This window comes from Atractosteus spatula, chromosome 2 (assembly GCF_055471065.1).
Source record: "Atractosteus spatula isolate fAtrSpa1 chromosome 2, fAtrSpa1.hap1, whole genome shotgun sequence".
Taxonomy (NCBI): domain Eukaryota; kingdom Metazoa; phylum Chordata; class Actinopteri; order Semionotiformes; family Lepisosteidae; genus Atractosteus; species Atractosteus spatula.
In genome coordinates, this window is record NC_142707.1 from 68,246,300 (window position 1) to 68,272,773 (window position 26,474).

The following is a 26,474-nucleotide window of genomic DNA, read 5'->3' on the forward strand; positions in this document are numbered from 1 at the left end:
ACTAAGGATTTAATCTTCAAACTGGTAATGCATTTTGCAAATAGCAACAATTCAGTGTAATCATGGAACCATCAAGGGGTTCTCATTACTCTTTTGTTACCAAACCGTCTAAAACTGTTTAATGTTTTAGATCTTACTATTTCATTTTGTTTTGGACTTATCTTGCACTCCCAGTTTTATGATAGGCTTTTTGCCTTTTTGTTTGATTAAGTCATATTATTAATAATGTAGATGTACAACCTTAAGAAAAGACACTGGACACACGTGGTACATTTTCAGTAGTTTTATTGAAAAATGCCTCTTCTGTTTCAGAAATAAATAAGAAAATAAGGCTGTGAAATTCACAATTTGCAGTTAAAAACATGAAAGCAACAATTCTATAGCCATAGTCTTGCAAACAAATTCCAACTGCATTGAATATTATGGGAAAAAAAAAACATTAAAACAAAATTATATTCTGATAAAAAAAAATCCATAGTAAATATACAACACAGACATGCAATTCCACCTTTGGTAAAATCAGCTGTGAGTTGGTATAATAAAACTGTTAAATATTTAGTTTAAAATAACCATCTGGAAGTCATGTTTAATTCGAGTATTGAAGTTTGGGGAACTGTAGGTAGATCTTGTACAAACTGTCCTCTTTTGCAATGACAGTGAAAGAGGCAAAATCTATGATTGCAGTACATCAACAAACATCTTTACAATCAGTCGTTTGTGGTGAACTGTCAGAACTCTTACAAACGTGGAAGGATCCATGTCACTTATTGATGAATACCCTCATGCTGCGAACATACATTTTGCTCTTACAGGATGTTTTCAAATGCTGAACCTGGCATGATGAGTGCATTAAGAATTAGACTCTTTAGCAAACAAAGCAGTTATATTACAAGCAAAGACACTGATGGGAACAGATAGCAAGCTCACAGGGTTTTATGAAATAATGTGTGGGCGTTTTATATTTTGTCCCCCCCCCCCCCCTCAGTTTTTGCTATATTCACACACACAAGGGTATATCAAATGAAAGAAGAGTATGAAACCCTTAGAAATTTCAAGCAAGGTTGTGTTAATGCTAGCATTTGTGAAAATAGCAAATAATTTTGTAAAAAAAAACAACAACTTAACTAACCCTCTTTTTTTTAGGATGACCTGCTCTGGGGATTCTTGCTTGAGAGTGACCTCTTTCCACGCTGGTTTCGTGTGTAACCGGATGACTGTATTTCTGTTTCTTCAGGCTGCTCCACTGGAATTACTGGGACTACGTAGGTTTCGTGTTCAGGCGGGTAAGGTTCTGGTTAGAAATATTTTTTGCCAATTGAACATAAACATCATCTGCAGTTTTCGACTCCACATGCACAAAGAGTAATTATTGTCTTTTCCGAACACTGCACAAGAGTTGTAGTCATGACAATGCAGACATGAATAGTCAATGGTTAACTACCATGTTCCACGAATGTTATAAACATGTTGTAGCTTATTTCAAAGGCAGAGCTAATACATGTACTGTATTTGTAAACATTTAAGTATTTTTTTCTGATTTTCTGACAACTTAACATATGAAAACATTATATAGTTACTGTACGTTTAGTTCAAAATTAACAGTACAATTAAGGGATATGGTTCTTAAAAAGATACATACTGTATGTTATAGAAATATAAAATATAATGTGGTAACATACTGTTTAAGTACAAGTACGTGCCATAGTGATTAAAGGAGTGCATGCCAGGCTTGTGGCATTATATTATGTTCCTCTGAAGAGTTTTGTTTTTATTTTTTTTTAAATATCAAGTAAGCTTTCCATCACCAGCCTTTTCTTTACATTTAGCATTCTGGTTGCTATTCCTCAAAACATACTGAGGTACAGCTGGTGCTGGGGGAGCACACTGATTACAGCAAAAACAGAAGAAAAATAATTGGAAAAAAATACTTTCAGCATTCGTTCTGTAAACGCAGAGAAGCTCCTAGGCTATGTGTACAAATGGCACGTGCTTTATTCTGGACCTGAGCAGAGCCTGTGTCAATCAAGGTAGGCAAAAACAAAAGGAGGTTATGTTGGCATTCAGCAAGCAGCCAGTTATAATGCAGAAGCTCATTAAAGATGTTAACTGATTTTAGTGAACGTGATTCAAAAAGAATCCTTTACAAGGCACAATTAGTTTATTTACAGATATCACTTCTACATTGTCATGTTAACACTTTTGTTCTTGGTTATAAATCCACCTTGTTAGTAGGTCAGCATGCTCCTTTGCTGAAAGAGGCTTCTTTTTTGTTGGTTTTATTGATTCAAGATGCAAACAGGCTTGCTATGATGCCATCACTGTTGCTTGTCTGATCTAGTAGCTGAAAAGTGTTATTAGTAAGAGTCCCCTCCTTTACGACGGTCAACAATGTTCAGTAATCATATCCATGGTGATTATCCTTAAAGGCTCATAAGCACGTGAGCAAGTATCTCAGAAACAGGACTTTCAGGATTTCAAAATGTAAGCAGCACAGGCGACTTAGAAAATTTACTATGCCGAACCTGAAACAGGTTAAAGAGGATGTTAGTTTTCAGGAAAGAAGTATTTTTCTTCTTTTTTTAAAAAAAAAACAGGTGAGGAAAAAAATACCTTCTAGAGCAGATCACACTAATTAAACAGTGCATAAGTATTTCATATATGTTACACATAAGCTCAACAAACAATAAAAACTTGTATAAGAACTATTACGAAATGCCATTACTGGTACAGACCTGAATTGTCTAGGTAACATCAAGACATTCATGTATTAAATTTAATGTTGCTGAAACAATTTAACTTCCTAGAGCTGAGCAGTCCCTGCTGTATTGGTGGCTGCAGTGGTCATGGATTACTGAACCTACCTGGGAATCCTTGTCCATTGTAAGGGATGCCAACGCACTGCGAGGAATCACAGTACCCAGGGGGTCCGGGCGGGCCTCTAACTCCCGCAGAACCCTGGCGACCAGGTGGACCACGAGGTCCAGGAGAGCCTTGAGGGCCTGGCGGGCCAGTTCGAGAATCTCCCGGCGGGCCTGGCGGGTTTCAAACAAACTGTTCTCACCAACTGACATCACCCTCAAATCCCAACTGAACGGAGAAGGGAAAAATTGGGTTGTGCCACTGTAATTTAAATATTTAAACTGTTCAATTAAGAATAAAGAGAGCTATGCTCTGCTGAGTTACTGGCACTTTTTTTTTCCCTTTTCCGTCTAGACGATATAAACCTACTATGGAATTTTTTCTCTCTCTTTCTAAAATCCGCACATGTGTTGTCAATGAAGCCACCAGAAAAAATCTCATTGTACAACAATCTGATTAGCCTCTGAACAATGACTCATCATCACTAGCTTCCCCTACTTGTAGGCAATTTCTCTTTATTCACAGAAACAGACCTGGCTATGTTTGACCCATGCTGTAGACATCAATGAGTTGCATGTTTTTTTTTCCAATCCTTGTGTGATAGGAAAAGCTCTTGAGACCTAGTGCTTTAGACAAGCACACTGTATTACAATTAAAGTGAATGACTGTGTTAGTTCTGCTACCCCAAGCCCCCTGGGTGGGTGAAGTAATGCTTTTGTTGGACAGGCTACATTATAGTTTACAGAAATGTAAAGCCTTTTCTGCTGGTGGTTAAAATCTAATGTAAATTCCGTATGGTGTCTCCAATAAAAAAAAGACTAAAAATTATCTCCAAGAAAAAGAACAGTATTGTTGCCAGCAGAACTGTAAATGATCACATGACAGGAAAATGAAAAAAAAGGAGACTGGTCCATTGTTCAACTATGAAAATTCTCCTCTTAGTCAATTTGAATAAGTAACAAAGAGCTTTTTCTAACAAGAAGCACTGAGTTCCAATGCTTATGAAAGATAGCTTAATAAAAAGATTACAAAATAAAATCAAAATCTGTTATATAAGAGTGCTCAGGGGTTAATTACAAAACCAATTGCAAAAAAAAAAGAATAAAAGATGGTATTGTCGGTTACGGTTACTTGTCAATACCAATTACATACCTACTGTACACACAAAAACATCTGTATTGATTAATTTGGTTGATCTATTTTATACCCAATTACTAAATATAACATTTTTGCCATAATAACATTGGTGCTATTTTGAGTTTCAGTCAAAATCAGGTGTTGTTTTTTTCTGACAGTTCCAGCCAATCAGAACTGTCCATACGTCTTTAATATGCTTCCAATTAACAATGAATTTGACCCCCGTAAAAAAATCGAAACATCTGTGAGCATCTGTGTGTGGAGGTGAATCTCACGCATGAACCACATTAATTCATAACAAGGAAAAACTTTCACTAGTATGATTGTTCTTGTACAGATTTTTGGTCTAGCTGCACTTAAGGAGCTTTTTAAACATTCTATTAATTACATATTTTTTTCAATGTTTCATACTTTGTTGAATGATTTGGCTCTGAGTTGTATACTGTAATTTATAGTACAGATATTAGAACACACGTTATGAAAAATCTGCATCTAGAGCTATATATTTTTCCACATTCTGGGGTCTGTCACTGGCTTGTACCAATTTTACATCAAATCAACAGATCTAAGTTAGTATTAGCACACCGTTTCTTTAAAAGCTGCTGTGAGAACAATTAGACTTTCCTCAGGTTGTCATCTCCCTCTACTCTTCATGCACTGCAGGGTAAATAAGGTGTGTGTTCATGGAGATTACTGTCAACAGAAAGGCCATTTCGGTGCCAGCTGTTGTAAGCATTGGGTGAAAGGGAACATTATGCTTCTGGCTTCATTGAACACTAATAAGGGGGGAAACAATTGTCATTTGGCAGTTGGTTCTGTAACACATACCAGGTGGTCCGGTTAAACCTCTTTGTCCCTGGGATCCTATTCCAGGACTGCCTCTTTCACCCTTCTCTCCTGCCGGTCCTACGTGAAGCACAGAACACAGTCAAAAGAGGCAGAGGTTAGTTTTACTAAAGCAGTGTCAAATGGAGGGGGTCTGGAATTGCTGTGGAAAGGAGTAAAACACGATGTTTCGGACGCAGAGCCTTCTTCAAGTGAGGGAGACAGCAGAGGCATGGCAGAAAGATCTCTTCTCTCTTGACTGCACTCCACCACCTCTTGCTCCCATACTGTATCTCTGCCATTGCACTCTCTGCCGTACACACGCGGAGAAGGCTCTGTGACTAACCTGTGCGCTGGCCACAGTGCCGGTGGCTTCGCTCAGGCAGTGCCTGATCTGTATATTGGGAGATCTCACCCACCTCTGTCTCCGGGACGGCCGGGTAACCCGGGGGAGCCTGGGAAGCCGTTACTGCCTGTTGGCCCTTGTTCACCGCGAGGACCAGTGCTGCCAGGGGGCCCAGGTGGCCCAGGAGGACCGGGATTGTTGCGGTTGGAATAGTACCCGTTGGGGATTTGGTTCAACATCGTGTCAATCCTGCTCATTTGACCTGAAGTAAAAAGAGACGCAAGAGGGCTTAATAACCCATTTGCAATTCCTTTTAGGACGTCAAAGCGGATTTACTTTGGGACAACCCTCAAGGTTTTTACAGAATCCCCTAAATTAATGCAAGAAGCTGGAAAAGTGGGAACTAACCGTTCACCAGCTGTTCGCAGACTTGTCTGGCAATTGAACGCATCATATTCTGGGATGCAAAGTCTCCCTGCAAGAAACAATATTTCATTAAGATGAAGTTATATCCCCTTCTGCTCAAGAACAAGGGAAACATATCTTTAAAAGAATTACACTTACTCTCTCCCCCTTTTCTCCTTTCATACCAGCTGGCCCCTGTCATGAAAAAAAATACAGAAATAATAATGTAATTTGTCATTGAATTAATTAGAGAACTGGTCAACGTGGCTCAGAGTTATTTGTCAGGTACCAGTGCATCCTGGAAAGGGCAATATTTGCATCACCTAATTCCACTTGGTTTATAATATGGAAACCTCAGACCTCAGCAAACCATCCAACATAAATAAAGGAAGCACACAGCATTTTATTTTGTTCCTGTCTTAATATGTAAAGTGAAGGGACAGGTTATTGCTATTTGGTGATACACAGCCCTACCAAAATATTAGGGAATTATATATTCCATAAAAGTGACCTATTGTGTAGAAACAGAGCAGTATCCCCTGATGCCTGAAGCTGTCAAGAAGCAACAGGTCAAGTCTGTTAATCAGTATACTGTGCTATAAGAAAAAAGGCTGATGTAAGAGACCCCTGACTACTGTTGGTGGTGTACGAGTTTGTTGTGCACTGCTGCATAAATGAACTCTGTAAACCCTTGCATTAATGTAGCAATTTCTATCCCAGGTGGATGAAGCAGCCACATTACACAGCAGATCAAGGGGAGTGGTGAGAAATTGTTTCAACAAGTGAATTAATGTGGAAATTTAAAAAGGCCAAATTGTACACACCCAGACAAGAATTGCGCCAGGACACCGAGGTTAACACCTCTACTCTTTCAAAAAGTGCCATAAGAACTTTAATGATGGAAACTGCAGAACTGACAAACGTGTCAATTCAGACACATCAAGCCCTCAAAGGCAGCTGGTGCAAACAAATGGAAGTGCACTTGAAGTTTCAAGCAGTCAGAGAAGCAAAGTGAGAGAAGGGAAATTTCACATCTTGTGAGAATACCACCATGTGGCCTCATAGCAACATGCCCAATTGTGAACATCTAGCAGAACTGGTGCCTTGAAACACTGCAGCTGAAATCACCATTGAAGGTGGACTAAATTGCTTTTAAAGGTCACTAATATCTTGAGAGAACAGCATACATATACAGTATAAGCAGAGACACCAATAAAATAAAATAGACTAAACAATCTAGGAATGCACCTGGGGTTCCAATGTGAAGTTATGAGTTATGTCACAGGTTTTAACATTTAGCCCTGTTTCTGTTGTTTGCTTAATTTTACCTTTTGCAAATTCCTTCCAAGGTTAGCTTCCTTAAAGCTGAAAACTACTCTTCTATGAAGGGGCTTTCTATCCCTACCCTTTAGAGCCAATCTCCTCATTTCAAATAAATCAAGCTCTTCGTTAGTAAATTTAACCTGTTATTGTCTTAATCTGTGCCCTTGAGCCACTTGTTGAACATGTATTGAAGTATAGAAGCTGAAGGACTGGGGACCTCCAGGGACGGAGTTGGAGATCATCGTTTTACTGCCTCTAATACCCATCCTTTAAGGATGTAGAGCTTTTGCTCTTGTTCAGAACCTGCAGTTACTAAACTGAAATATTTTTTTTGTAGGATTGGACAGGCATTTATGTTCCACAACCACTAGGTCCTAATCCTTTCAAAAGACAATCCACTCTGCTGACTGGTACAAAATAAATCCAGTTGCAAGTTCCTTTTCTCATAAGGAACAAGCAGGAAACCAGCCCAAAACCTCAGCAATATTAGTACAAGGGTCAGACCACCTGAGCCACTCCCATAACTGGACATTTGCAACTTAGGTTTTCCAGGCTATGTATAATGGATTGTCTGCAGATAAATTCAAACTTCAGTATTAGAAAACTGTCTCATCCTAGACAGGACTGCAACAACCTACAGCCTATCTCAGAAGCAGGGCACTGTGATAACACAACTGCTTTACCTCTAGAAGGGATGCTAATCCATTGAAGCACAATGGTGGAAGTGACAACTTAGCCAATCAAACCTAACCAGAATATCTTGAAAATACAGCGAAAAATTGCAAACACCACATACAGTATACAGATGCCTGAGGCTCGGATCAAACCCAGGACACCGGAGTTGTGAGGTACTGTAGCTGGCTACCCGTGTTGCATTTCACAGTGCAAAACAGACATAAACGTTGGGATTTTTGTAAACTTCACTACCTATATATTTCATATTGCACTGCAACAAAGAATGGCATGTGTCTTTTTACCATGATTCGTTTGGAATAAAATCTCAACTTAAAGACACAATATGATATCTATTTAATTTCCCTTAATTGTGGAAATTGGCGTATTTCCCTGCTATGTACAATTGCTTGCCTGGAAAGTTCACTTTTAAACTTTGAAACAAAATGAGAAATTGTAAGCAAAAAAAACGGGAGTATTTAAAAATTGCTAGGTGTAAAGATGATGATATTGTTGTCAAAAAGAGCATTCAAGATCCCAAGAAGATATTAACCATTATTTCGAGGGATCATGAAAATATACAACCAACTTCCTCCCCCTCTGTCAGTTTAAACAAACATATTATTAATACGCTCCCTACGACATAGCTGTAGCAATATTACCCTAATCAGGTATAAAAGTTAATAATCACCCCACAATTGTCGTTGGTACCAGCATAACAGGACATGTCATGCTAGTTTTTTAGTTTTCTTTCAAATCGTGCAGTAAGTGGCAAATGATTTGTTTCTAAAACATTTCTGGAGCATGAAGTTTTCCTAGGGAGGCTTTTTACTGCATGATTCCAGCAGCCAAGAAAATGTCCGTTCAGATTTTGGCTATGCCAACTGTCGGAAAACTCTTAGGCAAAGCACGGAATTGGCTGCACACTGACGTGTTTAGCCATGATGGAGTAAACCAGCTCTCGGATTACCATTCACCACTGATTTGTGTAACCAATCAGATGTTTTCAAGTCTAGACATTATCAAGAAAAGGCTGTATCTATTCTTTTGTTGACACCAAAGTGCTGCAGTTTGCAATCCACCCTTCATGAAGAAGAGGAAAGAGAACGACAAGACATAACATCTTGGCAGATTCTTGGAGGCCACCTTTATCTTTTAAGATAAAGTACTCAAATGTAACAAAATGAAATATAGAAAAACACTAAATCTTCTGCGACACAGAAAAAATGTTTTAAAGTCATAATTTCAACAGCTTAAAAATCAATCAGTAGAAATATCTATGCTCACGCTTAGCATGTTTTTAATTTAGAACCAGATTATATGACATTTCCATTGGCTCTTTAAATGTCTAGTTTCCAAGATAGTTAATGTTGTATTGGCAAATGTCTCACTGCACCGAAATATTTTATGTTAAACTGAAAGAGAATGAGTTAAACTATTCTTATTTGACATCATAGTGAAAAATACACTTACCCGCTGTCCTGTGTCTCCTGGTTTCCCTGGTTGTCCAGTTTGTCCAGGCATTCCAGGACTCCCTGGTGCTCCCTATACAGCAAATAAAATGGCTTTATACTCTTGATGTTGGCAGGACAAAAGTAGATAAAAAATTGTGTCTCTCTCTTGTGGTCTCTCTTAAGTGATATTTAAAAATGACCTGGCCTGACCAAATTGGCAATACTGACTACAAAATAGACTATGGGGTCATGTCTACTCCAGAAATGGATTTCAAAATTCCATATAGTGAACACTGCTTACGGCTGGAAAAAAAAAGCCTTTTACCAATAAAGAAACAATGGCATCTGTATACTTTCTTTCAGAAAATGTACAAACTGTATACTGTAGTGAGAGTTATCAGACCTATGTGCCAACAGAAGAGTTGGTACTGACTGAAGGATCGCGGGCAAGCTCTCTAACACCCAGTAAGTCACAGGGGTCACTATTACATAACAAAAAATGTAAAGTTCCCAACTCAAGTACACCCTTTCATAGCAGATGTCATAGATAGGTCATAGGTCCCAGTCATAGAACATACTGTAGGAATGTAAGAAGGTCTGCATAAAGATGCCTACTGTAGGTTGCTTGTTCCATACTCCTATGGCATTTTATACAAAGAAGTGCCTCCTGCTTTCAGTTTTAAAACCACTTTCCATTCCAAAGAATTGAGTCTGCCTTCTAAGGGAGTGAGTGCAGTCAAACCAAGACCAAGAGAATGTGCCCTGCAAAATTACAGAAACATCAGAACCCTTCACTGCTGGAACCGGCACTCAGGGCTGTAGAGTTCGTTAGGCTGGTGTCACATGTGTACACACCTGTCTGTCAAGAACTCAGTGAAAGACATTTATCTGACTTCACATTTCACTGATGCTTGGTAGTCCACCGTCTGTGCTCTTTGCACCCCTGGACAAGTAAACGTGCAGTGCCAAGTGTGATGAGCGGTTTCGTACTGCAACCCGACAATGTTATCCTGTTCTGTGGAGTTTTCGGGAACCATTTTTCATTAAACAAAATTCTGCAGTAGCTCGCCAGATTTGCCTTGAACTTTGAACTAATGCACAGACATCACAATTCTGGAGCATGTACTTCTACCGACTGTTACCCTTGGCAGATGATAACTTTCCTTGTGGTTCCACGTTGACATCACCTTCATCCTCGCTGCATGTAAAATGTTGAACAGTTTTGGTCACTGAAGCTTCTGCCACATGGGCCTGAACAATAACCTCTCTTTCAATGTCACTGAGGTCTCTTCTTGTAGCAATCCTAGCCTTAATTATATGCAACCATGACTATATACACCTATTAGACACCTAAGCATGGTGAGATAGTATTTGCCTAATTTTGCCTAATTAACATGAGCCACACTTGAAGCCTTAGTGTCCTGCATTTACTCCTGGTGTTTCCATTTTTTTGTGAATCCATCGTCGATTCACAATTAGGGGATTAGAACTAAACTGGCCCAAGACTATGCAAGCTAGTAAAATAGACATTGATATTCAGGCTTAATGCTGATGGTGTGAAATGAATTTGTACAGATGTTTTAAACCGACAGCTCTCTCAATAGAAGTAATCTCCTTAGATTAAAGTACTTTGCTTTACAAAAATACATACCATTGGTCCAGGAGGACCTCTGGGTCCTGCAGGTCCTTCTTTTCCTGGGGGTCCCTATAAGGAAGATGTAAATAAAATAAAAACTAAATGATTGATGAACTCAATAAAATGTCAAAGAAAAGGAGTTAATAGCAATCTATTTAGCACATTATGTACATCTGCTAAATTTATGTAATTGTTTTATCACAGGGGAAAACACTCATTTAAATATTTATGTTCACAGCCATCCTTAGGAGAACAGTTAGATTTATACATCTAACTAGGTATATAACTGTATTTAAAAAAAAAACACACAATACTGTTTTAATTAGATTTGATGAAAACTGATGAACACTTAAGTATCAATGTTTCTTACTGAGGACACTAATCACTGGATGAATCTATACTGATTTTTATTGCCATTCTTATAATATTGAGCACATCATTAGTGTACGTAGACATTTAAAGATGTGGAATTATCAGCGGCCTTAGGTTTGGAAAGATGCTTTATAAATAAAAATAAATATTTTAGCTCTGTTATATTTTCATACCACACTACAAGTGCTGAACACTCAAATTCTCTAAAGGCAGTTTCAGTTCTTCTGGAATTGCTTGCCATTTCTTTCATTTTAGAAGCCTTCTCATGTTCCTTCTGATAACCTGAAGCATGTTGTAGTGCTAATCACATTCATTAAGTTAATGTCAAGTTCTTCATTTCCTCAGTTTCAGCCAGGAGAAGACCACCCAAAAAGTAGAATGCAGCAGCATATCAGGTATCCTTATTACTTCTCACATGGGGACAATAAACTAACTACCGTACGTGTGATCTAAAAATTCTTTCCTCAATAAGTTTGCTTTTTCAGGAGAAATCTAGAAATAATAAAAAGCACAAACTGGTTCATAAAGAAAACAAGTGATTTAGCAGTTCTGAAAATACTACATACTGTAGCATATACTGAGAAAAACATAACTCACCCTTCCACCAATTGGACCAACAGGACCTATCGGGCCAGGTGATCCTGGAGGTCCCTAGGAAAGCAGCCAGACAACGGTTATAAGCTACAAAGATACTTTTGTACCTACGACCTACATGCAAAGGTACATAATCACACAAGTTACAATATTACAAGCATCCACATTTAACTCAAAGGCGCTGGTGTTTTCTGCTATTATAATAGCTTTTCTTTACAAAAACGATTTGGAACAGCCAATTGTGTATGTGTGTGTTTTTGGCATCTTGACCCGCAGCCAAGAACCCTGTGACCACACAGAAAGCCCACCTTTGAGCTGCTCATCTTATAACACATCATAGGCACCACGGCCCCACACAGGAGGTCCAGTACCAACTGGAGGAGAGCCACTTCCCTCACTGACAGCACCAAAAGCCAGCAAGTGCCTGGGAGACCAGCTAAGAGCTAAAAGAGCCCTGGCCAACTAATCCCACTCTGCCCTCAGTGGTGCTTGGCTAATTTTGTATTGCAGCTTGGGGAATTATAGACACAGTGCTAGTGACCGGACTCAGGCTCAAACACGTGTTCAGTGTTTGTAGAGCCTAGCTAGCGCTCAAGCATATGTTTTTATCATTTGAGCTGTTTGGGAAGCTCAGCCAAAATGCAAAACACTTGATATCTTCTTTCACCCAGACCCTTACTTTAAACCTAATTTTTTATCTTAAACATTAGCCCTGTCCTTAACCCTGACCCTAATTCTTATAAAAATTTCATCAACTTCTCCTATTTTTGAATCATTACATTAATCCAATCCTTCAACCCAACCCAACCCTAATCACATGACACCTTAACTGTACCCATGGCCTAGCAGGAACTCCCAGATGTTTTCCAAACTGGGGTTTGATGTTATTAGGAGGTGCACATCCATGGCATCAAAGCTATCGCTACACCACTGCATCAACCCAGGGTTTCTTGTGTCCTGAGCTGAACAGCTGGTGCTGCTTTTCACTTTGAGGAACAATCCATCCTCATGATTTCTTCTTGGTTAGGATAGGCATAGATTTTGTTTGCTCACTGTCCACAGTCTGTGTCAACTGGTCTAGCACAAGGTCCATATTAAATGGATGATAGCATATCAGTATACAGTATATACAGTGTATAACAGTAACAATGGTTCTTTCTGATCTAGTTAAAATCCCTTCCTGTTTACAGGTTCCAACTCTCAAGTTTATATATTTATTTTCTGGACTTGACTAATTCTACTAATTAGCAACAAAGGCTATTTACTCAATGCCTGGCATAAAACCATATACCCTGCTTCCCCTAACATACATTCAGATTTCCACTGTAGAATTTTTATTATTTAAAAAAAATCAACTTGCAATAGGTAGAAAAAAACAGGCCCAGTTCCAAGTAACCTGATCTTGTGCATGATCTTCCCACCATCTAGTTGCATTCCTTAATTTTATATTTGCCCCTAGTCACTCAATTAAAGTAATAACTAAAACGTGAATGATACATTAAGAGTACAATCTGATGGAAACAGATATAAATAAATATAACTTACTTGTAGTTTTAGCTACTCATGATTCTTTCCCCTATGGAATAGTGTCTTAAGCTTGCCAAGTGGAATATTTCCAAACCAGTAGCTAGTATTGCACACTAAGGACTATCTTCAGTTTCCTCTGATACAACACAGTACAAGCTGTAATTGAAAGCAGAGCTTACTTGGCGCCCAGGTAGTCCTGAATCACCAGGGTCACCTTTTGGTCCAGGACGGCCCTTAAAAGAGAAACAATTAGACAATTGTAATAGGTTCTGTTTCCTTAAGATGTAGGCTATAGATATTCTGTTAAAATCATTCATACGTTCCATTGGTTCATGGGGCTGGAGCTCACTCTGGTTTCTTTACTCTTAAGAGCATTCAGAGCACGCTGATACCCAGTTATACAGCTGGGTCAACTGCGGTAATCAGAAAAGAACAGCCTGTGGGTACCAGCCCTGTGTGTATCTACTGAAACCAATGTTTTTTTTTATTGGTATAAAGGGTATCGATATGACACTTTCTGTATGATTAACAATCTGTATGATTAACCTCCTGCTTCTCCAGTAATGATCCGATATACTCTTTCTATGAAATCTTAATGTAAAACTTCCACAACATTCAAAAATATTTTTTCTGTGGTTGAATATGGTTTGAATACCTGCATATTAATATATTATAATTTAACATTTTGAAACTATAAATGCTGAAACACCACCGTGTATCTTTTAACAAAGGGTGCAAGCGAATTGACACAAAAGACTATAGAAATTGAAATTAAAACTTTTTTAACCCTGACCCAGGAGCCTTTTAGCTGTACTGCTGCAGGTTAAAAGATTTCAGTTTTATCATTTCAGAAATCTGCTAAGAACTCCACAGAAGCCGAAGGTTCACATGTTCCCTTATTTATCAACTGCACAGGGCTTTTGAACTCGTTCTGAGAACACAGCGTCTTAGATGGCAGAGATGATTCATGTTCCTCTGTTAAACTGATTTAAACCTCTCTCCCACCTATATAATCCAGACATGGAGGAATGCTGGAAGACAGGCTGTCACCCACAGTTAGCCAGTAAATCTGAAATACTGTAAATGGGTAACATAACTTCAGCTACAGGGGGCTTTTGTTGAGGACAAAAGTTTTAGATACCGAAGTAACATAATAACTGATGGAAATACACAAGGCAGATGGCGAAATTAAACACATATGTGTAGATAACGTCCAAAAGAGATTTTCTACCACAAAACTTACGGGTTCTCCGGGAATGGACAATCCGTTGGGTCCCTGCGGGCCTGGAAGTCCCATAGGGCCAGGTAAGCCTAGTTCACCCCGCGGTCCAATTGGACCCTGCCAAAATGAAACAAGTTTCAATTCAATTGTGTTAGGAATTTACACGTTTCATCTGTGGATCATGTGTTCAGAATGTGAGAGAGAATTGCATATCCCAGCAAGAAATACACTTTGTTTCACTTTTTTACTTTTCTGAAACCCTACTGTATTTTCTTTTGCAGGAATATTATACACTGATGGCGGCCCACAATAAAGTTATGTTAGATAAACTGACTGAACATGGATTCAATCATTGAAATGGAAAGCCGACATCATCTTCCATTCATGAACGGAAAGTGTAAGGACTCCTTTCTCGGATTTCCCGAGTCTATTCTGGAAGCAAGGGTCAAGGATGGACGAAACTGAGAACCCCCGATTCTAAAACCCTGTTTAACGTATCCGTCCCGGGTCAGTAAGTTAACTTACAGCTGGGCCCGTTTCTCCTCTTTCACCTCGAGGACCTTTGTTGCCAGGGCTGCCCTGTAAGGAAAAGGATTCCAATCAAGTCACGGCAAAAGACGAAATTCACGCCACAATCTCACACTTCTCAAGTCACGATATCTCACCACTTAAAAAACAGTACAGTATCAAATCAAGCTTAATTTTTAAACATGCCTTCACCAAAGAACGCTGAAAACACTGACCTTTAATCTCCTCCACATAATTCACATCACACTTATTAGTATTGTGCTTGTCTGTTCACATCGAACAAGGGTGTTGCATTCGCCTCTCCCACAACAGCACAAAGGCTCACTGAACAATGAGACGGGTACAGATGCGAGACGAGGGGAGATGTGTTTACCGTTGGTCCAGGAGGCCCCGGTGGACCAATGCTATCCTGAGCACATGTGCAGGCGTGAGGAAGAGCGGGGCATTTAGCCTCATCTCTCTGAAAAACCAAGAAGACAGTGCATTTTTCAAACGATGCATTATCTGAAACCGAGTTGCACAACTGACTTGAGCAATGTTGGAACTCTGCAACCACATTTGCTTTAAAGATCAGAAAAGGAACAAATTCCTTGAAGATATTGTGCTTTTCCGATACCATTAAGCGGGTGTAATAATGTGCAAGACTGAAATGTGATGGGGAAGATGTTTATTTAGGATGTAAATATACTGAGCCCTCAATGGGTTCTATAGACAGATCACGCAGGAAACATGCGAATGTACATCCAGTGCAAAATCATATCAGGGTGATTGGCTTTTTTGGCTTCTAAGTGGTAAAAATGCAACCAGAAGAAATCACCTTAACTTATTAAGTTGTGTTTTCACCTGGCAGGTTGAAATCTGTTCATTTCATCTGTTCAAGGGCTAAAATTGGACTCTCTATGAAGAGGGCATGCAATGCTTGATTAATCAGAAAATCTAGTGGCTTAAAGTGAACATTTGACTATGAAAGCTATCAACAATGACGGGATTTATTACTGTATGAGTGAGTGGATATATTACAAGGGATTTCAAATGTGAAACTCCAAAATTAAAGCCAAATGTCTACATCCATTAAATAATAAAACTATAAGTATGCTTTTGACAGTGTCCTTATTTCTTAATTAATTTATTCACACCATTCACAGAGGGATTTGCCATTACACACTGTCAAACATTGAAATTATTTGATAAATAGAAAAATACCTCTGAAAATATTTCTGAAACAGTCACATTAGACAACACCAGAGACTTTTTAAATCAGATTTGTTTTAAACACACTCTGACACCTGTACACACAAAAAAGCTTTGTGTGTTTTAACTGAGTTTTTGAAAAAGGCAATAGTGAAGACATGAATTACTGGCCATATGTTCCTGTGAAACATCCTGTAATAAACCTTTTAATTACAGAAGCTTTAATTTTTCCATAAAATGTATCTCCTTAGGGATATCGGTTTTCTTTTATGCAGTTGCATCAGTCGTGCATCTGCTTATATTTTGTAAAACTAAAAAAGTCAAATAATTAAAGCGCTACAGATAATTGCAAGGGGTCTGCTTCGGGAGTCATTCAATTTCTATTTGATCAGAATTTTACAAAACTAAAAAACTAAAGGAAACAATTTGGAATCATTGCACGGCTTGTAAATCAATGAATAATTCTGCCCTTACAGTAATATACAGTGAGTTCCACGAGTCTCACAGGAAAGTTCCATGCAAATGAAAAAATAAAAGGCAGAGAATCTAATTTGTGGGTATCTGCATAAGAAGGATAGTTCTTCTACACTGACATTCAAATCTCAATCAGAAACACTGCCAGACACTTCACACACTCACAATAGCTTAGTAATACTTCCACACCAAGGCTTTAAAATAAGGCTGTCTGTCGGATGATAACAGAGTGGATAGCTCAATGATTTTCTCTGCAAGGACACACGCCAACGTTAATCTTACCATTGACGGCAGGTCACAGCATCTGTCTCTGCTCGTCCAGCCTAAGCTGCAAACAATATCGAACATCTGGAGCTGGAACTGCACAACAAAACGAAACCCGATGTTACATATGTCTTTGATACAGCATTTGTACTTAAAAACAAAAACACAAATTCACATGTAGGACCCACAAGGCTTCGGATGATGAATGACCTGCACCAAGTTTACAGGGTCACAACTCACCAGAATGAACATAAATTGAATTGTATAGTCTTAGTTTAATTTTATGCCAACTAGGAATACATCAACGTTTAAACACAAACTAACTGCTGTAATAAAATACAACTTTTATGCCAAGTTTAAGCCGCTGTTGTATTTTACAGCGATGTAGACTTTACTCACTGTTGCCGAATCCCCTCTTGTACCCCTGGACTTCACCAATTTGCCAAGAACTTCATAGCCATCCAGTGTGATGTTGTTTGCTTCCTTTATTTCTTTCTCCGCCACTTCCTGGCAGTCCACATGCAATTTAACATTCTTGGAGGAAACAGCAATGTGAAGCTGCAAAGAGAGGATTTTGACTATAAATGTTTTTTCCAGAGCAAAAATATTTCTCATGCATTTATCCTGTCACTCCGCAAATCGTTGGCAAATCTAGTTTGGCAGACAGGAACAAGAAATGACTTGATGCTGATGTGCTGTATCCTCCCTGGTTTCATTATCTGAAAATGCAATTCTGAAAGCAGATCAAAAAAGAATATCCACATTTTAAAATCATTAAAGAGGACCTGGGGTAAAGGCTTTACAGATATAAACTGATGTATGTGCAACTTACAACAGAGCAATACTATATTTAATACATTTTCTATCTTCAATTTCAGTCAGAAACTAATTTAAGTAGTAGCATTTGTACATGGAACTGGTGTAAACTCAAACTAGCTACTCAAACCTACTTGTGGTCTATAAGGGGTATGACTGTGGTAAACAATAAATGTGTAAATATTCCCGCAATCCAAGATCCAAGAGATCTTAATACTGTATATTGTACTTTATTGATTCCTGTCTAGAACTGCCATACCACATATTCTAATGAAGTCATTTTGTGGTTTGCCATCAATAATACAATTCTACCCCACTTACCCCTACTAACATGCAGTTTAAGCTACAGTTGGACAGACTTGGAAAGAACTGCGAGATTGTGAGATTGTGAGATTCAATGTAACAAGTAATGCACTCATGGAATGAGCCACAGGCTTTGGCAACCACCTCTGGTGGTGTTACATTCAATTTCCTTGGTAACAAAACACAATGTTTGGCTTACATCTGAAGTAAAGGGACAGGTATCCCTAGGGTTTGTCAACACTAGTTGCAAAGACGATAAACATTAATAAGTAATTTACATTTGGCATTTGAGCCTTAGGGAAAATGTAGCCATGACCCACACACCTACTTTTAAAGCAGAGGGAGTGAAATATATTCCTCTGCCAGATTTTCCACTAACTATTGCCATGATCCAATGTTTCTGTCTTATTTTTTTTAATTATAAATACCATGATAAATATACGAGCCATGAAAGCTAATCTTTGTAAACAACTGGCAATCAAGCCCTCTTCTGCCCTAGCATGAACTGTGACCCATGCTGTAATTCTCCAGGTGGGTTGGTGAAGAAGAGAAGACTTCTAAACTTACTATGGGCCTTACCTCCCATCTGACATTGCACTAGGCGTAGTTTGTGAACTTAACAGGCGAGCAGAGCAACAAGAGGCATGGTTCAGCCAAACGGTATTATTTTGTAATAATTTCATTAGCACAGGTAAAATGTGTCCTGTTAGCAGAAATATTAACTGGCAAACAACATAAGGATAGCTAGCAATAAAAATGCATTCGCTTACAGTAGCTACTGTAAACTCTACCTGGTTAACATCAGCTTGTTTAGCTAGTGCGGAATTTAAATTAATTATGTGTTTGAGGTGACAGTATTGCAGGTTTCAGGGCTAAGGGAAGTCAAGCCATTACAACTTTTTTTTTCTTTCTGCAACTTTTTAAGAAAGTATGATTTGATTTACTCGGAAAATTACAATCTATTGAATCTAATGTTAAAGCTACAATTCATGAATTTCACAAACCATGACTTGATTTACTCCGGAAATTAAAAGCTATTTGAAGTTCATGTTAAAGCAGCAATTCTTGATTCTGATCACATGTGTGCTATAGTAATATTAGAAAGCTTCATTTATTACATTAACTTTTCTGCAGTATAATCCATATGCGAAAATCCAGTTCTTGTTTGCAATATCACAGCCTGCCGCCAGAGAACTATTTGCTCTCCCCACTGTTCCAGAACATTAGATGCCAATGGTTTACATTTCCTGAGTTTAAGACTCATGATTGTGTTTCACTAAACATTAGAAGAAATGAGGTGTGAAAACTCCTCTATTAGAAAATGCATAATAATGCTAAATAAAGCATCAGAGCAAACTGCTTGTTAAAATTGTTTTAATTTCCTAGCAATAATGTTTTCAAAAGCTGTTAAACTAGAGTGCTTCTGGCCAATAATAAGAGACCATGCATATGCAAAATTCAAGACAGGACACACACCTGACAAATTATACAAATAATTGTAACACCTCAATTTCCCTTCCGGATCAATAAAGTCTTATCTATCTATCCTTAATGTGGCAAGTACAAAGTATTACATGTGTGACTAGTATAGCTCTACAGTGTCCCTGCCAGAATTAGACCACAGCCATGTTCAGCTTTGGTCACCACACTAGAAGAAAGATATTGCTTCTCTAAGGCAGTACAAAGGAGAGTAGCCACACTACCACAGGGCCTAAAGGAAATACCCAGACAGTCTAAGGTACTGTAACTTGAATATTTTTAGCCTGGAACATAGAAGGTTATGTGAGGACTTCATTCACCTATTGAAAACACTGACAGACATTGATCAAGTCACCACACTTCTTCAAGATCCGCAACAACGCCATTCAAGATAGAAAACTGGAGACATGTCTTTACAAAAGGGGCATTTGGAACCAATTCCTGAGTCATGTGGTTGAAACTGGCCCTGTGGGATCATTCAATAAAGGGACAGACCACGTCCCAAATAAAAACAAGCAACAAGCAATCAAGCAAGTAAGTTGCACCATGCTGCATGGCCTCCTGTCAGCTGCATTTCTGTGTTGGGCTCACACTATGGAATCCTATATATTTTAAGCAAGGAGGAAAATGTGTATACCACATGACTGAGAAAAAAAACACATTTTTGGTCAATCTATGCAGTAATGTTTTAATTAAAGAAAGTCTGATGTAACAAGTATCAGTTGAATAAAAATGGGTCAGGGTGCACCTCTATCAGCCTTTGTGAGAGAGAATGGAAAACAATGCTCACATACGGTATTTCAGAGTCCAAGCAAATTAAAGATGAAGACAATATTAGGAAAAATAGATACACAATGTATTAACTGTCACCACCTCTGGGGAAACCACTGACAGAGTAATAGGCAGTGCAGCTGGAGGAGTTACGCAGGGGCCAACAGGTTTTGGGATTCGCTTTTTGCAAATGTCTGTATAAGCATTACATTTCCGAGTTCTGATTCATTCAGCAAAACAAGGAGGAACTCTTTCCCGGACGGCAACAAAGCTGTAAAGCAAAAAAAATTGCAAGGGGAACACCCAGTACACCCAGAAACCTGGACTAGAAACACATCTTATCATTTTTCTGCCACTGAGGGAAACCCTTAATTTTAGGCTCCTCAGCCAGACTGAACTAGTCCAGTATTTCCACAGAGGTGAACCTATTTTGTTTGAAAAGTCTCGTCTTACACTTGTTGGTGTTTCTCTTACCCATGTGTATACCAAAACACTCTGCATATGGTTTTATTTCTAATTCTGTCTTGTTCAATTCCCTGTTGACACATTTCCATTTCCAGATTTTATCTGCCTCCATTTTATTATTCTTGGCTGGGTCTTAGGGCCAGGCTTTGCTGTGTCTCTAGTTTTGACTGCAGTTAAATCAAAAGGTTGCAAGTTCACCTCCTAAGAATGAATGTCATTAATTTAAGAGTGTACTGAAAGACAGCACACGAGAATAATTGATATCAGACATAAAAAAAAATGCTCAAGACAATTTCAAGCTTCATTCAATTTTTCAGTTGGGGAAAAAAAACTGAAAAGACTGTTTAGTGGGAATATGACTGTGTGCCACTTTCAATTAAAAAGACAAATCTTGACAAAGATTATTAACACTCTAACAATTACCTCTGCCATGTTCTGAATACGTCCTTGTCATGCAAAGCATGTGATTGTCAATAATCGTGGACAAAAGAATAAGATATGCATTTTGTCCTTATCAAAAACATAGAACTGTGAATATGTTAAATATGTGGAAGCATTTTTGTTCATTTTATTCAAGTCTCTTGCTGGTGTTTTGCGTAAATCAGAACCCCTTGCCTTGATTGCTTTTGTCCAGCAATGTATGGTGATGCATATTTTAATGATTTTCGGCAGATTATTGATTTATAAAGATTATTGCAGATTTACAGGAGAAATGTCATTAAACACTAAAAATGGATTTTTAATGGATTAATGCTTATTTATCTATAGAAAATAAGAATTAAATACCGGTGAAAGAAACCTGTATGTCTGCAATTACACTCGTTAAAGGAACAAACTCCACAGTTACTGAAGGAGGTTTCATATAACAGGTTTTCCCATTGCTTCTTAGTTTGTACGAATACTGGCACCAACTACACTGCTAATGGAAAGTATGAGCGGTAAACCAACTCTTGCTGCTTTCACAGAGCACTTAGAGTTCCTAACATGGCAAGGAGTTTCAACTTCATAACTTAAAAACAGTTTTCAGAGTTTATTTTAGCACACAACTGCCTCCACCTAGTCACACATGTATTTGTCCCTTTGAAAGGAAGATGTTGGCTCATGAGCAAAGTGCCTGTTATGTCTCCTTTAAAGGTCCTAAACACTGACAATCCCTTAATCCCCTGAGAATTTATGTAGGACTATTAAATTCATCCTTAAGTTTTTTCCCACATGTTCTGGTACTGCCAAGTCAACAGTATCACGGTTTTATTTTAACTGTTTAACTATTCCAGGGAAAATAGAAATTGTTATTTTATGGAATAAACAAATAAATACATAAAAGCACCTACACAATATTCTGTCTAACCATATATAAAACAATACAAATCATCAATATGCCAATAAGAATTTTTAAAATAAGACTCTGATCCTTAATATGATTAATGAAAACTGATAACATGGAGCTTACAGACTGGAAAATATGAATTTTGAAATTTGTTTTTAAACCTGCAGCTTCAGTACTGAAACAGGCAAATAAAATGGGATTCAAAGTCTCTTCTTTCTTGTGTTTACATTAATTATATTCTTTCAAACAACATTTCACTGAAAGTAACAATGGTTGTAAATGAAAGACAGCATCATCCCATTAAAAATGAAGCATCCAACAGCCTAAAGATAAACAATGTTGCTGTCATTTAACCTAATGTGAGGGACAACTTTTGCATATCGAAGGGGTCAATTATGTTACTCCAGCCAAGTACAAATGTCATTCCTGAAATTGATATGGAACAAAGCATTTGCACTGCCCTGAAATTCTGGCACTTACAGAGTGTCTGGCAAGGCCCCGCTGAGTATCTTTACTGAACTACAAATGAGTGCACCATGCTGATACACCACATTAACTACTGTGCTATGAGGCAAACCACAAGAACTACCTCCCTCTGAGCAACTACTAGAATTCCCCGTGGTCAACTACTAGACGCAAAGTAATACAGACCCTAGCCAGAATCTGAGCAGCAAACTTGCAACACAGCCAAAAAAAGAAGAAAAAAGCTCAGCTGGCATTCCGAAGGTTTTCTGATGCAATTGTTTAATAGCTATAGCAGTGACCCAACATTTTCCAAGCTAACATGCCAGCTTTTCCAATTTTTTTAATATTCTCATTGAAGCACCTTATTGGTTCCCATGAAAGTTGGGGACATAACTGCCCAAGGACTGTGTCATTTGTTTTCTTGTTTACAGTCAGTACCTTTCATGAACTTCTTCACTGCCTTAATAAAAGAGCTGGCGGTCTTCTGAATCTTTGTCATTTGATATTGCAATCGATTTTCATACAAGTGCCCTTGTACTCTTATCTTATTATTCAACTGGATTTACCCTAAGCCTTCTCACTCATTTTAGATTTAAGTGAAACAAAACAAAACCTGACTTCCTTAGATATTACGTTGCAGGCTGGTCTGACACTCCTACAAGGCCTAAAACACTTTGGCACTGCAATAAAGTGAGACAGGTCTTCAAAGCAGAAATGTGATTCTTGTCTGGTTTATGATTTAAACAAAAACACTGCTGTGCTTCATCAGAGAGAGATAAGGAATCACACAGCTGATTCATCATTTTATACACTTCAAAAAGAGTGTGATTTAAAGTATTCATTTGTGCAAAACGCGCAGTAAAAGGCAGATACATATGATAATCCAAAAACTGCTTTCTTGTTATGTTGTGTAATGTCATTATTTATTCTAAACAAATTATTAGAAGAACAAGGCAGTGTATAATTTAGCTTGTTCTGGTATAACATTATGTCTGGACTGACTGAACACAAGGCCATAGGTCAAGTGAGTCCCATACCCCATAAGTGATGTTATTCCAACAAAACACACACATCTCACACACATTGTCCCTGAACATCTTACTGCCACCAGTGAACTTCTTGTATGCCCTGCCTACTGTAAATTCCTGCTCAATAAGAAGACCTTAACAGCATCATACATTAATCTGCATTGGTTTCTGCTGGAATATACAGACAAATGCAGTTTGTAGGGTCACTAGCCAGAGGAGAAATTCATTGCTATTGTGAGTTAAACAACAGTTTTCATTGTGGCCATCCTAAGCAAAAAAAAATACTTTTTTGGTGTGAAATCCAAAAACAGAAAGAAGCTTTTTGATTTAAAATGCATACAATCTTTACAGCATAACTTCAGCATAATGATTTCTTGTGATCTTTCACCCTTAAGTAATGGTTCAGATTAGCACACCCTTGGCATTTTGGCATTGTTTATGGTTTTGTTCTACTTTAATTCATGTATACGTCTAAAACCAGAATTTATGCTAATGCTATAGTCATAATGAACAACATAAATCCTGCTTCAACTGTAAGTGTTGTGGACTTTCATCTTGAGTTTCCAGTTCTATGGAGAAATTCATCTTATGCATGCTATACATTTTTTTCTTGTTCCCTAAAGATGAAAATCCTATGACAGCTAGGAAAATATATTTTAAACTCATTGGTGGGTCCATTATACTGATTTACATTGAGAATCGCTGTTCCACATTACACTAACCTAGAATATATTTTAGTTCAATGTTGAAGGCAGATGGAAAACAGTGCCAGATGCCAGAGCTGCAATGTGGACCACACTGTTTATTAAAAAAACACTGAAAAGTCAACAAAGTACTGAACGTTTATGTGATTTGTTACATAAAATTGAAATCAACTAATTGTACAAAAATCAAAACTGAACAAGCTTTCAACCTATCCACCTATCTTTGTCTTTCAGAGAATGAATAAGCATCCTTCCTTGAACATTTTTTTAAAGATCTAAATGCTTTTCTGAAGACATTGTCCGCAGAATCCAAAACATTATTCCAAAAATGGAAAACAGCCAAATTCTAAAAGTCCTTTACAGGTTTTCCGAGACTGTCCAGGGTTCAAGATAATACATTTAGTCTTCTGAAAATTGCTGTTCCAAATCCACTATCTCTGATTCTGAAGAATCTCAATCTTACCAGTTTTAAATGTATATTTTATCAATGATGAAAGACCCGATAAACTTGCTTTCTATTTAGTTTTAAATATTCAATAACCTGAGGTCTGGAACCAAACCCAAAAGATACTAAAGGTCTCCAGGTCCACGTTTACATCTCTAAAAGTATATATATTACAACACAAAACTCTTTTTTTCCACTGGTACTGTATCTATCAACTTCTCCAACATCTTTTTTTTTTATTCTTACAACTATTTTGCTCCCATCATGCAACATTTTACACTTTTTGTAATATTAAGTTTAATTTATCATGAATTAGCCCGTGCTTGTAATCTCATTTTTGGATTTCATCACACAGCCTGGAGAATGTAAGATATTCGTACTACCTTCACAAAACTCAGACATTACCAAGCATATTTATAGACCTTAACCTTCCATGTATGTCTAAGGGCAAAGACCCTGTACTCTACAAGGCACTGCTCAAGAACAGGTTCTGTTGTTGTGTTCATCTGCATTGCCATCTACAAAAAGCTCCTTTCTACTTCTTTAAATTAGCTTATCTTTTATTAGGTATTTTATTAAATCCCTTTGAAAATCTATGTACACAGCATCAAATTTTAATTTAAAAGATGTTTTTTCATTGATGCCAAGGAAATTCCTGAAGCGAAATTTCCATCTGGGAAACTCATGTTGACTGTGCCTCTTTTCTGCTCATTACTAGGATTGCATATTTTGAACAATGGATTTCATGATTCAACAGACATTAAAAAAGTAATTTGCAGTTTAATTACAATGTCAGTCTCTGAATGCTGATACTATATCACCAGGTTCTGAATTTTAATTTGTTTCTTAAAATATTACTTCACAGAACTCTTAACTTTGCACACAATTTAACAAAGATAATTACTTCTTTTTTAGGGAAAGCTTTAAATAAAAGTCCCTAAATCATTTGCGCAGAAACTGAAAATTAAACATAATTTACCTTGTGGAAGCTTCCATGAAAGATCTTCTTAACTTCATCATTGTCAAATGTCACCTTCTGAATCTCTCCCCTAGTATCCTTGTTGTAGAATGATAGTGTTCTGCTGGAAGCTAAAGGAAAGGAAAGCATTTTAGGTAACTCTTCAACGATACATTAAAGGAGATGTCACGCAAAGCTAATAAACTGGAAAGCCTGGATGGGAAAAGCACAGAAATGAACATTTAACATGCTGCCAAGCAGATAGACAATGTAAACTCCGCAGAAAACAAAAACATCTCCATTTTAGTGACAGCAGTAGTATTCAAATTTATGTTTCTGTTCTGAGGCCTAAGCTGTTGTGTAATTATTAAAAGATCAATGCAGTACTGAGATCTGGAGCTTATTAAAGCCACTTCATCATGGGAATGTCAGCAAAACCTCAGTTCAACTACAGCTGCTAGACAGCTACTCCTATTATCCATCCAAAAAAAAAATGTTCCTTACGATCCATCGTGATCCCAACTTCAGGTTTGTTGCTTTTATCTGCAATCTGCCAGATGTCGAAAGCTTCAGAAGGTGAGTCTGGGAGGAGACGCAATGTCAGGATGATGGTGTAAGCATGTGGCAACCCTTCTGGGTGAACCTCTCTGTGAAAAAACAAGACACGTCTGTCAAATCCACTGAAAGCTCCTGATGGGCCAAATGGATTTTTTATTGCAGCATTTATATGCATTTTCAAAGGAATTTCTGCTGTCATTTAATATTTTAACAGGTAACAGCTCGTTAAAGGGAAGGATATTTTTATAAGAAGAAAATACAAGTGTGGTCATACTGTATAGTGAGATATTTTATGAACTGTGGTGAAAACTATGACAGGTCACATG

The 26,474-nt window shown here is 37.8% G+C and overlaps 1 protein-coding gene across 2 annotated transcripts in view; it reads right to left on the reverse strand.

The window, feature by feature from the left end:
- Nucleotides 1-268: 268 nt before the first annotated feature.
- Nucleotides 269-26,474, reverse strand: part of col12a1b (collagen, type XII, alpha 1b) — a 95,450-nt gene continuing 69,244 nt past the window's right edge. Inside the window, exons 50-66 of one of the 2 annotated variants that reach the window (XM_088937317.1) lie at nt 26,095-26,237; nt 25,612-25,721; nt 17,229-17,387; nt 16,848-16,925; nt 15,274-15,360; nt 14,898-14,951; nt 14,394-14,489; nt 13,330-13,383; nt 11,627-11,680; nt 10,673-10,726; nt 9,041-9,112; nt 5,732-5,767; nt 5,576-5,642; nt 5,241-5,429; nt 4,825-4,902; nt 2,862-3,032; nt 269-1,291 (exon numbers count right to left, since the gene is read on the reverse strand). In XM_088937317.1, coding sequence (XP_088793443.1) covers nt 1,140-1,291; nt 2,862-3,032; nt 4,825-4,902; nt 5,241-5,429; nt 5,576-5,642; nt 5,732-5,767; nt 9,041-9,112; nt 10,673-10,726; nt 11,627-11,680; nt 13,330-13,383; nt 14,394-14,489; nt 14,898-14,951; nt 15,274-15,360; nt 16,848-16,925; nt 17,229-17,387; nt 25,612-25,721; nt 26,095-26,237 — 1,654 coding nt within the window. In that variant the 3' untranslated portion in view covers nt 269-1,139. Of the gene's footprint in view, nt 2,523-2,861; nt 3,033-4,824; nt 4,903-5,240; nt 5,430-5,575; nt 5,643-5,731; nt 5,768-9,040; nt 9,113-10,672; nt 10,727-11,626; nt 11,681-13,329; nt 13,384-14,393; nt 14,490-14,897; nt 14,952-15,273; nt 15,361-16,847; nt 16,926-17,228; nt 17,388-25,611; nt 25,722-26,094; nt 26,238-26,474 lie in introns of both variants that reach the window. The other variant, XM_088937325.1, reaches the window with a different exon arrangement.